At 34.6% G+C, this 16485-nt stretch overlaps 1 protein-coding gene across 2 annotated transcripts in view; it reads right to left on the reverse strand.

Annotated features, from left to right (window-relative positions):
• Positions 1-1652: 1652 nt before the first annotated feature.
• LOC150084679 (NF-kappa-B inhibitor cactus-like) overlaps positions 1653-16485 on the reverse strand; it is a 123597-nt gene continuing 108764 nt past the window's right edge. For both annotated transcript variants that reach the window (XM_090375424.1, XM_090375423.1), the window contains exon 7: positions 1653-2439. In XM_090375424.1, coding sequence (XP_090231550.1) covers positions 2389-2439 — 51 coding nt within the window. In that variant the 3' untranslated portion in view covers positions 1653-2388. The remainder of the gene's footprint in view (positions 2440-16485) is intronic.

The raw sequence follows: 16485 nt of genomic DNA on the forward strand, positions 1-16485 counted from the left end.
ACATAAATGGAAAGGTTAAAGGAAAATTTTCTTGGTTATGTTGTCAGTCTGCATGGGGATCTTCCCTGGCCACTCAGATCTGCTAGCCTGTTACTATGTGGCTCTTTTTTGTGTGGTTTTTTTAAAGCCAGGATTTTCAAAATGGAGACTTTTATATACTTCAAACAAGCTGTTCTTTACAAGAATAATATGAGACATTCTCACAATAATTTGGTCTGTAGTTTGTTCATCAAACAACAACTATGCCATACTTCTTTCAGTACTAACAAAGTATTACAGTGACCTCTGAGGTGAGAATGAGAATTTTGAAATATCATTTCAAAGATGTCCGTCATAAAATAAAAAAAGGAACAATCTGGGAGCTGGGAACACCCATATTCATTTGTGCACCTTCAAATTGCAATAAAGATATTAAGTTCTGAACTTTAATACACATTTGTGTGCTACCCTATATAAATGAAAAAATTTTTTCATTTATAACTAAGACACTGACCCACAACGACTTATAAAATTTTCAACTTGCTCATGTTAAACAAAGGCTGCCCATCCCTGCATTATATGATAGCAGAACAGGAGTTAGAACTTTATTCAAAATTTACTTCAAAAGACCTGAAAAAGGGCTGTAATCTTTATTTGAAACATAGATATTCATCCGATTATTGAATGAAAGTCTTAATAGTGAAATGAAACCTATATCACAAGTGGATATTAGCTATAAGCTTCTCCAGTACCTCTTTAAAGATAACTTTAAAGTTATCTTTCAGGCTCAAGAGATACATCGAAATGTAAAATTTAAACATTAAATAAGAAACCAAATTCAAAAATAATCTAAAATGTAATAAAATTAAAGAAATCAAGTGTGTCCTCATAGTTGCTAAAAGAGTTATTGCAATATGTTGCAATAACTCTTTTAGGAGGGACCATGATAACAAATCAATAAATAAAATGATTTATCTGATTTGTCATCATGATAAATCAAATTCACTAAGAATAAATACAAATTTTCTGCTTATACTCTGGTGTGGATACGGAGGGTCAGAGGAGATAGGAGCAGACTGAACAGCTTCTGAAATGATTACGTTATGTGGCAACAAAAATGGTGCCACCACTCAGTGTTACTCCTATTTGTGTGTGTTTCTATTACGGGTCCATTGAAATTCAAACCTGGCAAATAACTGTTCAATGGCAAATAAGTAGAATCTGTGAGTGAGGGAGGCCATGTTATATTCTTTATATATAATAATGATTCTGAAACTTATAAATCATACCAGTGTAACAGTCAGGATTATTAGGTAATAAAATTAGCTATGGATAATAAATGTAAATTTTGTAAATGAAGCTGAAAATATCTTAATTAGTATGCGAAATGGGTAAAACATATCACATATTCCAAACATCAGTGATTCACTCTGCTCAGCTGAACTGCGTTTGTGCACTAAGAAGGAAAAAAATCTCACAAATTAAAAAAAATTATGGCAATTTTAAATTTATTATAATATAATTTATTTAAAATTAATTTTAAATAAATTATAATTGCACAGTAGTACTAGTAATAAACAAAAGCAAAATTACTTCTATATTCAATATCAAGTGACTGATTCATTAGTGGAAGTTTGTTTTAAATTGCAGTATTAAGGCTGGATTAATATAATGACCATAAGATTTCAAAACCACTCATACCAGCCATTCAAAAAATTATTTAATTATTGCTAAACATATATAAATATTCTGATGGCATTTGAAGATTTCTCTAAAGGACTCTTGTACCTAACTGCTACGCTAATGGTAGACCCTTCATTAAAGAAGATATAAACACACACACACGCACATAACAAACAATTTCTACATAACAATGCAATATATTTTGCAGTCCTTGAAAAAATATTGATCTGACCCAATCCTTCACACTCTGTATTATACATCAGGTTTGTACTGTTACTAATGTTTCACATTGCTTTTGTCTCCAAACTGTTAGGAAAAGTTATTCTTGTATAGATTAATATCAGTTCACATTAGCATATAAAAGACTTTATGCTGTGCATATTCTTTCTTCAAATTCTTGTACTTATATTCAGCATCAACAGGTAGAGATCTCTGTAGGACTCCACTACAAGAAGAAATGCTTACTAAAAGCATCTATTGGCAAGCTGAAATTAGTAAGTGTTTAAAGAGATAAAAGTTTTTCTTGCCTACAGATGTACAATTAACACCTCAGTCTTATTATAAATGACACAAACAGGAAGTAACATATTTAGTGAGAATGATATGATTCATCTGGAATGATATTTCACTGAAATCCACCATCCAAATTATGAATTAAAATTTTTTTTAACGGAATATTGATTCATATGCCTTCTATCAACACATGTTAGTAATGTCCTTATGATTTTAGTTACAGAAATACTTAGCACTTACTGAAGTCGACCTTTCTTCTTCTACCTAGGAAAGTAGATGAAATATCTGTATAAAATAATCTATGATAAGAGACTAAAAAAATGAAAAATATTTAAATTTAAACAAAATTACTAAATTACAAATTAAAATTGTTTTGAATTAATCTTTCTGGAGTATATCTTTCTTATACAATAAATTCACTTTTCTAGTTATGAAACAACAGTGATGTTGAAACTTATATATCATGCCAGTATAATAGTCAGAGATTATTAGGTATAAAACAAGCTCCTGATAATAAATTTAAATTTTGTAAATGAAGCTGAAAATATATCTTAAATAGTATTAGAAATGAATAAAATATATCACATAGAAAATTAATGCAATTATTCAGCAACTATTACAGAAATTATTGCATAAGTTGTTAAAAACAATACAAGCAAAGCTCATGCATATTAGATGTGTAGTGATATAGAACAAGCAGGCAGTTCTGTCTTCACAGGATTATCAAATTATCTTAAGCATGTCGTTCAATTAGGACAGTGTTGGCAATGGGTATGGAAAGAAAAAATCAGAACTGGTTCTTCCCTGTGCAGCATGTAAATGATGCTCAAATGGTTTGAGAGGTTGCATCACTACTTTGGAAAAGCAGTATATAAAGTTAACAATATAATTATTCAGATGCAAATGACAAATATTTTTGATGGATTAGCAGAGGAGAAAGACAAAGTTAATGAACATCCATTATTGTGAAGAGTGCATGTAAAATACAGAGTGAATATGGTTCAGATATTTGTGAGAATTTGGCAAATGTCTGGTCATGAAAGCATGTGTCAGATTTACTATTATTGTTGTTATTATTTATTAAATTCTAGGCCTCTCTGAACGAGTGACAACAGTGAAAATCCCTATACTGTCACAGAGGACTGTGTCTGCAGTCAGTTATGTGTGTGTATGGAAGTTACTGCTAAGAACACAAGTGGCAATACTGTCTGGTGCAAAACAAATGGGCTTGTTGTGGATGCATCTAAATAGATAAACAAGGTAGATTTCAGAAATTTCATGAGTAAGCATAGCCAAAAATCATCATGTTCATCAAAGAACCTTGAGCTGATGGGAATGAATAAATTTTAAAAAATTTTGCCATTTTATTGATCTGATTAGCATATTAAATTGTATCCTATAAATATCTTTATAGTCATAGTCATGTTTGTTGGTTTATTTTTAAATTTAGCTAGAGATTTTGTAAGTTGCTATTTAATATATGTCTTTGTATCAGTGATTGGCATGAATATTGTCTCTTCTAACTTTGTACTATAGTGTGTGGTAGGGGAATTCTAGTGTCTAATTATGGTAAATAGGTATCTCGAAAGTTCAAATCCATGTAGGTAGCATTAATAGATGATTTTGTTAGTTATTATAATTAACTTAACTTTATAAGCATAAAGGTATAGTGTAAACTCGATAACATAATATATATAACAAACTTGATATCATAGTATATATTTAATAATATAAAATTGACAGTGCAATATATATTATTGCTGCATAACCAATGCAAAGTGTTATTATTGCATAAATTGTTAATTATAATAAATTGTTAAATTGTTAATTTAATTGAGATAATAACATAAATTGTTATTATCTCAATTAAATTGAATTTGAATGATAATTTTGTCTCAGATTAGAATTACCACTTACAGCTCTCAGGTTACTGCTGAATGCTTATACATGCTGACACAGCAAATGTGCATTTGACAGCATCCCTTGCAGTCCCTCATCAATATCATTTAGAAAGATAAGAAACAAGAAAGGACTGATCCTGTTGATCCTCACTTACTACTCCAATCCACTCTGAATGTCCATCTTCTGTCTCCTGTCCCTCAACCAACCTTGTAATCCATTGATTGATTTTCCAAGTTTTAATTTATGCAATCTAATTTATGCATTATATATCTGAATTTTATTAAAATCCAGATATAAGCATATAGGGCAACAAGACTGGTGAGAGAAACAATGTGGTGCTCTTATCAAGAAAGGCTTGAGTTCTGCAAATTGCAGTGCCTAGAGATCAGACACCTGATTGAGGTGTTTAAGGCTTTAAACAGCTTGAGCAAACTCAGTGCTGAAGGGATTCTTCCTATTGCTCAGACTATGCACGGGAGGGGGTATAAATTCAATTTGAGAAGGGATGGTTGCAGAATAGATATGTGGAATTTTGCCTTCAGCCAACAGGTGGTTGATTGCTGGAACAAGCTTCCATCCAAAAATTGGATAGTTTCAATAAATTCAAGGAAGAACTAGACAAACTATTGGAGGGGTTGGATAGGTAAAATGGATTTTTTTTTTGGCTGATATAAGCTTGCTTTCTTGCATCATTTGCCACTATTAATACTAATCTTCTTGTCTCCCCAACATAAATTTTCCCCAGCAGCTGCATGCAACTTTTGTAAATAATGTGCTGAATCTTGTTGGAGAAACTTCATCTCTCAGAAAATTACCTATTTTGTTTATAGGCTTGATACCACACCTAGTCTGCATTTTTTACATATTCTCAAGGGATTCTGTCAGTTATTTTAAAATTTGTTCCGTATCGTGAATTTAATTATTATTAAGTAGATTACCAACCTCAAAATTTCTCTTATATTTTCAAATTGTTTTGTCAACCATGCTCTGTGGAATCCCATTGTTAGAAAGGGTTAAGGAGATGTTTTAAGTTCCTTATCTAATTTTTCCTCATCACAAATTCTTAGAGTTCTACATGATTTGAAATGAAATTAACATAACATCTGGAGTCCGTATTTATTTATTTATTATTTATTTTTTTTCTATACACTCAAGGTCATAATCGAATTTTGTCCCTCTGCACTAAGACATCCAAAAACAGCAGTTTCCCATTCTCTTCTTGTTCCATGTCTGTTGTTCGTATATTCATAAAATTGTTTTTATCATGTCTTCCATCATTTCCACATCAAAAAAGTATAATTTACACATCTAATCCATATTGAGGATCTTAAAGTGACCAAAGCAATAATAGCTTTCTCTTTCAAACCTTCAATAAAGATGTAGTGAGTGAGTGAGTGAGTGAGAGACAGATATTCCACTATTAATACTAATATTAATACTTTTGCTACTAAAAGTTTCATACCTATTAAGAAATATTGCTCAAGGTTTAGGCCTAAATGGTTATCAAATGAACTAATGAGACTCGTGAGAGAGAAGGAAAAAAATGGATGGGATGCATATAAATTATCAAGCGACACAGAAGCCTATGGCAGATATAAGCTAGTCTGTAATCAGGTCAACAAAGGAGGTTAGGCAAGCGAAGGCAGATTACGAGAAATCTTTGGCAAAAGATGCTAAGAAAAACAGCAAGGATTTCTTTACTTATATAAACTCTAAAAGAAAGAAGATGAATCTAATTGGTCCACTTGATATCGATGGTTCGACTGTTGATGATTCTGCTCAGATAGCAAACAAACTGAATGAGTATTTTGCATCTTCATTCACACATGAGGAGTTAAGGTTTGAAAATGGCAGACGGTTATCAAATTGTAACAGGGTGCTTAATGATTTTGTAATAACTGAGAGCAAAGTGGAGGAGAAATTGTTGAAGTTAAACATAAGAAAGGCACCTGGGGTGGATGGGATCTATCCAGTTATATTAAAGGAGGCGGAAAAGCAACTAAGCAAACGCTTAGTCATAATCATGAGAGCATCCTTGGATTCAGGGGAAGTCCCCACGGACTGGAGATGTGCAAATGTATCCCCAATTCACAAAGGGGGATCAAAGGGTGACACGAGTAATTACAGACCAGTTAGTTTAACTTCTGTTCCGGGTAAAATAATGGAGTCATTGGTTAAAGATGCATTGCAGGATCATCTAGACAAGACCGCGGCAATAATTCAGACACAGCATGGGTTTGTTAAGGGAAAGTCTTGTCTGACAAATTTGATAGGATATTATGATGTAGTTACAAAGGAACTGGATTCAAAAAATAATTTTGATATCATATATTTGGATTTCAGGAAAGCTTTTGACACTGCTGTGCATGGAAGACTATTGTACAAATTGGAGCAGAATGGTATTAAGGGTTAGTTGCTACAATGGATAAAAGGATGGTTGAGTGGGAGAAGACAGAGGGTGGTAATTAATGGGTGCTGCTCTTCGTGGACTAATGTTATTAGTGGAGTCCCACAGGGTTCGGTGTTCGGTCCTCTGTTGTTTTGTATATTTATCAATGATATTGATGAAGGTATATCACGCTTAGTGTCGAAGTTTGCAGATGATACAAAGGTTGGCAGGGTTGTTAATGACAGTGTGCTACTACAACAGGATCTAGATAATTTGGGCAGATGGGCTAAGAAGTGGCAACTGAAGGTTAACCTTGACAAATGCAAAGTACTGCATATGGGTAGAAGTAACCCTAGAGAAACGTACCAACTGTGTGGTACTACACTTAAGGCGGTAGGAAAATGAAAAAGACCTGGGAGTAGTGCAGTCAGATATGAAGTTTTCTGAGCGATGCAGACAGGCTGCCAGGGCAGGTCATGGGGTTTTGTCAATGATATATAGGAATTTTGCTAGCAGGGAAAAGGAGGTGATTGTCCCTCTGTAAAAGGCAATGGTCAGGCCACGCCTTGAGTACTGTGTGCAGGTCTGGAGGCCTCATTTTAGGAAGGATGTAGATTTACTTGAGCGTGTACAGAGAAGGGAAACAAGATTGGTGAGGGGAATAAAGGGATCCTCTTACCAAAAGAGGCTTAAGTTCTGCAAATTGCAGTAGCTGGAGACTAGGCACCTGTGCGGTGATCTGATTGAGATGTATAAGGCCTTGAATGGGTTGAGCATGTTGAATTCTGATGGGATCCTTCCACTTGTTCAGATTACGAATCTAAGGGGGCATACATTCAAATTAAGAAAAGACAGATGTAGAATAGATGTGCGGAAATTTGCTTTTAGCCAGCGGGTGGTTAATTTGCTGGAACAAACTTCCATCTGTCGTTGTGGAAGTTGATAGGTTAAATAAATTTAAGGAGGAACTGGACAGGCATTTGGAGGGAATGGTGTGTTTTTTTTTTTTTTTTTGGCTGATGCTGCATAAGCTCATATACTTGCTTTCTTGCATCATATGCCAGTACTACTAATGTAAATTTTCTTTTCGAATTTGAAGTACCCGAGCTCCAAGCCAGTTGTAATAATTTAATTATTATTAAATTAGACTGTAACTTATTTGTTTGCTTGTTTGCAGAATTCTACTGCATGGGAAGCATTGCATATATAAGAAAATACCAATAAATCAGTTGTTGTTATTTGGTTTTTAGGAGCATTAGCAACTAAGGCCATATTGCTCCGGGGATATGCAGTGATCATGGGCTCGAACCCCGGTCTAATCAAGAAGCGTGTGCTATGCACTGCTGCTCCTGCCCACCTGGCTATGGAGGCGCCCAAGAAATCAGAGATTGCTGAATATGCCTATAGTTGTTTCTATGCTTTTAATGGAAACAATTTTAAAATTATGGGGCGTGGGGAAAGAATTGTACTAAAAGAAAATTAAAGAGAAAACTATAAACAGAAATACGGGAAGAGATATTATTATTATTAGCCATATGTTGCAAGGAAGCCTGAGGCTTATGCTGCACCCGGCAAAAAATTTTTTTTTCTGAATTACCCTGATAGAGAGAGAGAGAGAGAGAGAGAGAGAGAGAGAGAGAGAGAGAGAGAGAGAGAGAGAGAGAGAGAGAGAGAGAGAGAATGTGTGCCACCAAGAAAAAGAAGAATGATGATATAGCTGTATTAAGAATACAATCTCTTTGGTGATGGATATACAGTGAACCCTACTTTGCAATGGGCTCTCCATAATAAAATACCGTTCACTATATAATATGCAGTAAGTGTCAGTCATTGTGATCTTTGTGAATTGAATTTTAATTCTATTAAACAGTGATTCTAATAAGTGAAAACAGGAGGAATATTATATACAAGCTATAAAAGTAAAGATATAAAGCACAAATTTACATTTTATTACCTTACGAATTACCAAAATTAAATGATACATGAAAATCGGAAGAATTATTTTCCACGGGTTAGTAAAATAAAAATAAATGTACGCTTACATACATAGCTGAATTAATACTGTAATGTACATATTAACTGGTATTCTGTTCACTGACTTTTTTTTTTTTTTTTTTGTTGTAATACTTAAAACAGGTAAAAAACACAAGCAATCCTATCAAAGAACACAAATTGCAACTAACACACACAAGTGAGATACGGAGTAACATGTTTATGAAGCTTAAAAAATAGGAATGAACAGAGATTCTGAAAATTTATTTATGTTTTTTATATGATTGAAGATTTCATGGAAGGGGTAACACATTTCACCGTAATAATATAAAAACCCACAAAATTCCAGCTACTGGTATTAGCACATATGCAATAAGCTCTAGTTTACTACCCATTTATAACAGATTGCACTAACAGAAAAGCCCAATAAATCTTAAACTGCAAATTGTTTTATGGTAGTGACCTCCAGAAATATGCTTTAGAAAAATATCACAAAGGTGTTCAAAATTTATTCTTCATAAGATAATGATGAAAATGTAGTGCATTTTAATGATTTGAATTGGTTTTGTTGAAATTTCGTTCCATAAACCAGTGATTGTGTTAACCGGTGCCTACTTATTTCACTTTACAACGGGCTTACGACTGTCTTCTACCAGACCATGTGGTCCTTCCTCTCAGCCAATAGCAATTTATAAATGTTTTGGCCATATTCTACATAAAACTAATACAATTTCCATTATAAAAATCACCTTTCAGAGATAAACAACTTAATTATATAACGAAAATTTCTTCCGAGGTCTTGGAACAAATTAACAAAAAACAATGTATTATTGAGTTCATATTATGATATTTTCATGATGCACGGTGTCTCTGGAATAGATTAATATCGTAAAGCAGGGGCCCACTATATATATATATATATTTTTTAGGATATAAAACCTATGTATATAAACACAAGAGAACTGATCTTTAAAGGGCAGGTTATGTTTTATTGGTCTCTCTCGCTGACTAACCAGGGGTCAACTGCTCTCATAATATCTCCCTTTTCTTACTTGCCTGGACGTCCTGACCACTGAAAAGAGTTGTGTGTGTGATCAAGGAATTGGTATAGGTTCTAGAATGTGCTCTATATACAGGTAATTACTGGGGAGTAACAGTATCGTTCATTGCAGTTATCTTTTAATGTTACTTACTGTTATACAGTTACATTATATAATCATGGTTGTATTGTTATAAATTTATAGTCTGACTTAAAAAACACTTCTAAAGCTAATTATACTCCTATTGAATTACATAAAAGAATATTAAATAGCATTTATGTTATTCTTATATCAATGGTGGCAGAGTTATTTTCTACTCTGATTCTCATTTTTGAGCAATTTTCCAAGCTAAGCAACAAACAATTTAACCTACTTTATCAGATAAACACAAATAATAACCACAATACTAATTTAAAAAAAAAAAAAGGTGGGGGGGGGAAAAAAAATCCCAAATATTTTAAGAAATACAAAAAGCATACTTAGCAAGTTTTAAAACTCCTCTTGCACAGAGTATTCTTATCCAATGACCTGAAATTTTCACACCAGTTAACAGAGCCCAAGAAGACCCCGAATTCACTAAATCTCTTAAAATTAAAACCCTCCCTTTCCTTTGTGTCTGATTACCAAAATTTCCTTGACTACCTATTTTATAACATTTTACTGGTTATGTATATTTTTATTTTATTCTTGTGGTACTATTTATCCTAAAAGAAAGCGAATGCTACCATTTAATTTGAAGGAAAAGTTATCAAAAGATGCAACACAATCATTCTGCACAGGCTGGGCAGAATGATTGTGTTGCACCAAAATGAATGGCAGAGCTGTGCCGAGGGTGAGGCGAACGAGGCTCTTGCCTCACGTGAAAAGCTGAAGGGGGCACCAAAAGAAAGATTAAATGACTGCCAATGTTGCCATCATTAACAGTAGGGCACAATTTTTCATTCTTGCCTCAGGTACTAAAATGGCTCAGCACAGTCCTGTGCACAGCTATTATGAAGGCACTGCATTTGATAGGCAGAGGGAAGTTAAAATTCTGACCAAACTTCTGACAGAAAAGGTGGTTGACACTGGCAGTGTCAAACAAGTTGATAACAAAATTAAAAAAACAAACTAAAATATTTGGATTTTTAGTGAGGACCAAGTCAAGGATACTGACCTCATACTTTTTCTGGAATGCTGAAATAACAGACACCCAGGAAGTTCAAGAAGCTGATCCCACTAACTGTAATGCCTGACTACTAATATAAGGGACAAATTAACCCTTATATAAATCCTCAATTATAGTGGGTTACCACATTTGTCACTAATAGACTGTACTCAACTATACATGAGGCCATAAATTCAACGGGTTGTATACTGTAACTGTAGGGTGAACTAATAAATTTTACAGATAGGTGCCGTTATTTTTTAATTTAAACTGTCAATTAGAAATATCAAGTATCAGAAAACAAAGTTGTTTTTTATAAACTGTGAACATATCACATAGTTTTAAAGTGTTTACAGAGTGATGTATACACAACTATTGATGGCAGCACAGACAAGTTGCAGGTTTATTTTTGATAAAATGTTTTAATGTGTGACATGGTCAGAAATATATGAAAATGTGAATCCGATGTCTAAGATTCTGAAAATGTTTCATCTGATGAAATAAAAATTAGCAGCAATGAGGAACTCAAATATGTTGGATATAAGTTATGATTCTGATGGAGAATCAGACAGCCTACAAAGAAGCAACAACTGGAAGAAAACAAAATTAATAGCATATGAAAGAATTCATTCCTAAAATATATTAATCTGATGACAGTAATTCAAAAATTAGGAGAGCAGTGTTTCCTGATGAGTGTAGTGATCTCAAAGGTGATTTTTATTTTTCAGAAAATGTTCACAGAAGTCACAAAATTAGTTGATGAAGAGACAAGCACTTATGCCATTAGCATAACTGAAATAATGACTAAAAATTTGCACTAGTTAGGACAATGGAAAGAAACATTCATTTCAGAAATTTGTTTTATTGTTGTACTTATGCTTATGGTGCATAAGATGAAACTTGCTAAGAGAATACTGGTCAAATAACTGGCTTTTAAAATCACCTGTTTTCTCTGAGGTTATGGCAAAAGATAGGTTCTTATTGTTACTTGTTTGGAATGCTACATTTTAGTCTTAATGTGTAAAAAGGCAATTACATGTACAAACTAAGATCTGTGCTGAATATTCTAAGGGGGAAAAAAAAAATTCAGGGCACTTTCTGTTTGAAAGCTTGTGCATTGATGAGATGCAGACTTCTGTTCAAAAGATTACTTGGTATGAAACAACACATTTGCACAAAACAGCATACACTGTGCTGCCACTCTATTAGGTACACCCCCCTGTTGTGCACACAAATGGTTAATCCCACAAAGCTGCAAGTCACATGCCCACAGCTGAGGATATAGATACAGCAGAACAACCTTTCTAGTATCGGTTAAGCGTATAAACCGTAGCAAGAATGGGGAAAAGGAGTGGTCTAATGGACTTGGAGCGTGGCATGGTAGTAGATCGTGAATAGGCTACAACAGCCGACGGCCACACTGCGTACCTTTGTTATCAATGAAGAACAAGAGAGCACGCCTCCTGTGGGAACACTAGCACTGGACTAACGATTGGAAAACAGTTGCTTCGTCTGACAAGTCGAAGTTCCTGGTGCATCATGTTGATGGAAGGCTCAGAATTTGGTGAAAACAACATGTTTTTGCCAAGTGTTGTTTTCACTGCCCCCAACACCTTGCACAATAGTCGTCATGTATGACGACTACTGTGCAAGGTGGTGGGGGCAGTGTTATGATGTGGGGAATGTTTTCTTGGGTTCATTGATACCCATAGATTCATGTCTGAATGCCACATCGTACCTAAACTATCGTTGCTGACAAGTGCATCCATTCATTTTGACAGTTTATCCTCAGTCAGATGGTTACTTCCAGCAGGATAATGTGCTGGTGCACAAAGCTCAAATCACTATGGAATGGTTCCAGTAACATGACAATGACTTTTCTTTGCTGCAGTGGCCTGCTCAGTCCACAGAGTTCAATCCTATTGAACATCTTTGGGATGAGCTGGAAAGAACTGTTCGCTTCAGGCCTTCACCTCCATCTAATCTCAAGGAACTGCGTGACACACTCATGTCAGAATGGTAGTCCATTCCTGCACATTTTCAGCATCTTGTTTAATCCATGCCTATATGAATTCAGGCTGTTTTGAAGTCTAAAAGAGGCCAACACACTACTAGGTAGTGTGTTGGCCTCTTTACCTAATAGAAATCTTTACCTAATCTTTACCTCTAGGTACCTAATAAAGTGGCAGTACAGTGTATATTTGGTGTAAAATGGGCTGCTTTCCAAAGAATTGCATGGAAAGAAAGCTACTTCTTGTGGTACTGTTCATCTTGAGAGAGAGAGAGAGAGAGAGAGAGAGAGAGAGAGAGAGAGAGAGAGAGAGAGAGAGAGAGAGAGAGAGAGAGAGAGAGAGAGAGCGAGCTATAATTTAATTTGAAGGAAAAATATCAAAGGTGCAATACAATCATTGCAATACAATCAAAAAAAAAAAAAAAAAAAAAAAATGAACAAACCTAGATGCGTAAATGCATATAACAAAAATATGGTTTTAGTGGACAGATCTCATATTGATTTAAGTAGTGTGTGGGCAAAACTGTAGTGGTATAAAAAATATTTTTTCATTTCATAGATGTATGCTTACTGAATGAATGCCTATGCTTTTTATCAAGAGTACACTGGTAAATAAAAATTAAAAAAATGCTGTTGCAAAATTTATCTGCAATACAATAACAACACTTTTAGTAAATCAAGTTAAAACCCTCTAAGACTAGACTAACTGATCATCATTTTCCTTCTAATGTGCCCAGTAATCTGTGCAAGAAAAATTCAATATGGTACTGCCATGTTTGAGCACAAACCAAAAGAAAAGAAGAGAATTAAGATATAAGTTCTACATGTGATGAATGATTATGCTCTGTGTTTTAGATTGTACCACACTGTACAAAATTTTCGACTGCAATTAATTGTTTTAAAGTTACTATTCTCATATTTCTATATTACACCAGTATTCTGATATTCTTACCAGCATAAAATATTTCTTAAGCTAATAAAATATATTCCGCCGATGTATCATGCATAAATATTAATTTTTTCTAGCATTTTCTTACATATTCAGAAAATGTCCACTTTCTTCAAAAAAATAACTCAGACCATGGGGGCTAGCAGTTTTGAAAGCAGCTCAGTACCTGGAGGGCTAAAGCTACCCATAACGAGACATTCACCTCTGCTTGCCCATTCAAGTTGCCTAAACAGATTTTTATCATATTACCCACAATCATTAGGATTGTAACATACTCCAACTATCCACTTTATATTATCACCAGACAATCCACACAATACTGATTCTGTATACATCTGGGCTCGAACAGACTCTGGTAATAACAGACTGAATGATTTCAATTCACTTTTAATAAGAAGAATACTCCTCCTCCCATAATCTCTCAAATCTAGAGTTAATCAATACAGTGCTCATTATAAGATCTCTCCTATTATGGTAGAGTAACTGCAAACACAAACATTTTGACCTGCCTCATGACTTTGTATTTCAGAACATAATCCTCAGTTTGTTTATACTTTCAATCATTAGTCCCCACCTATTCATAAGTAATCATACTTCCTTTAGTCCCCTTAAAAACATCACATTTAGTATTAGTACTGGCAAAATGATGAAAGGAAATAAGCTTATGCAGAACCAGTCAAAATTTAAAAATAAATAAATCATGTTTAATTGATTTATTTCTTTGTTTTTAATATTTCTTTCATGTATTTATCCAATCCTTTCTTAAATTTAGATAAATTTCCAACTACCACAAGAGTAGGTGAGAATTGATTCCAACAGTGGGTCATGCTTTGCCCAAAGAGTAGTGTTATTACTGCATTTTAGTATCTATTCTCAAATTAAACTGAATTTAAACAGAAATTATACCTCAGACTATAATGGCAAAGCAAAGGGTTCAAAGTAGTGGGAGTGCTGTGGCCCAGAGGAGAACTGAAGGCGGCATTTCTCCTATGAATCATGGGCTTACAAAATATGCTACTCTGATGTTTACAGATGATCTGGAATAGGACATAATACATCCAAAGAGGGTGTCTTTGTGTGTGTTTGGTGCAAAGTGTGAGGAAATTAAGCATGAAATTAAGAACTCAGTGTTTTGACGGGGATTTATGAGAGCTTGAAATGGGTATATGCCTTGAAGGAATTAAAACATCAAGCTCTCAGCTACCCACATCAAAGCCAGAGTTTACACTTGTGCATCAGGAAACACAGCAGCAATCCCCAAGGCAGAATGCGCTAGTCCCACAGAAGGTACTTATTAACGGTGACTGTAAACTGTCAGGGAACTGGAATATACACTATGCAAAGAGGATAGGTGGAATAGGACCAGGGGCAACAGATGATGACATAGAGCAGATATCACCTTTAAAGAACAAAATGTCATATTATTGTACACATTGGCATTAACGATAGAGTAGGCAATCTGAGGACTTACTTAACAAGTACAGGGCAATTTTGAGAAAAAGTCATGAATAAGGATTTAAATTGAAAGCGTCTTCAACTCTGTCAGGCAGAAGGGGAGTACATGAGAGCCTTGTCAATCAATTTGTCCTTGGAGAGATTGTGCAAGTCTTGTGGGGGAGAATTTTTCTCAGCATGGTCTGTGCTTGTTAACAGGTGAGACCGTTTTTACAGGGATGAGATACACTTAAATAGAGGGATGCAAGAATATTTGCTGATTCTATCAAGGCAGTATTAGGTAGATTGAAAATCTACTAACTTGGGGAGGGGGAAGGTAGGATACAGAGACTAACAGATTAACTATAGCTTGCAGGCAGAGATCTAAGTGATTTTTGCAAGGCTTCTACTGGAATGTGCAGCAGCCTGGAAAGCAAGGTGTCATGGATTTCAAAGTCTGTTGGGGGGCCTCATGGAACAAAAAAACATACACATGCTGTGCCATGCTGTGCTAGTCTAACTAAGGTACATGTATACTTGCATATACACTAATGCTAGGAGCATAGTAAATAAATTTGATGAATTTGAAGTACAGGTTAAGACATCAAAATGCAAACATTGTAGAGATATTTGAGATGTGACTCAGAATTTGAATGACAATTAAGAATTACAATTTGTTCAGAAAGGACGTGTGTATGTCTCACAGAACAGATTTCTGTAAAGCAATAAGTCAGGAGAGCAAAGTGTTGCTGTGAAGTGCAGTGTACAAAAAAGGACAAACAAGGAAGGGGTTATGAGGACCCCCAACAGACTTTGAAATATAATAGGGAACTTTAATTTTCCAGATATTGACTGAAATTTGTAGGGGTGGTCTCTTGTATACGAGCAGGATTTTTGTGGATTTATTGGATGACTGTTTTTTACAGCAGCACGTTAGAGAGGCAACAAAAGAAAGTAATACACTTGATCTGATTTTTAGCAACAATTCTTAATGCATTAAGAATCTCCATATAAAAGACACCTATTCACAAGGATAGAGGGAAGGGCTTATGCTTTCACAAAGGTGACTACAGTGGACTCACAGTTCTTAAATCCTATACAGTCAGACTAACTGATGTGTTACCGAGAGCAAATTCTAAATGGAAAGCATCCAGGAAAGTAATTGTAGAAGCTACTAGGCTTTTCATACCAACTAAGAAATATTGTTCCAGGTTTAGACTTAAATGGACATTTGATGTACTTGAGCACACTTGGCAGAAGCAAAATGCATGGAATATATATAAATTATCAGGTGATAGATGCCTACAGTAGATATAAACTAGTCTGTAATCAAGTCACAAGGGAGGTTAGGCAAGCTAAGGCAGATTATGAGAAGTCTTTGGAAAAAGATACAAAGAAAAACAGCAAAGGAAAAAAACAAAAGAAAAACACCATAAGGAAAGGGAC

The sequence above is a fragment of the Mastigoproctus giganteus genome, chromosome 6 (assembly GCF_048544385.1).
Source record: "Mastigoproctus giganteus isolate SK-2022 chromosome 6, ASM4854438v1, whole genome shotgun sequence".
NCBI classification, from domain to species: domain Eukaryota; kingdom Metazoa; phylum Arthropoda; class Arachnida; order Uropygi; family Thelyphonidae; genus Mastigoproctus; species Mastigoproctus giganteus.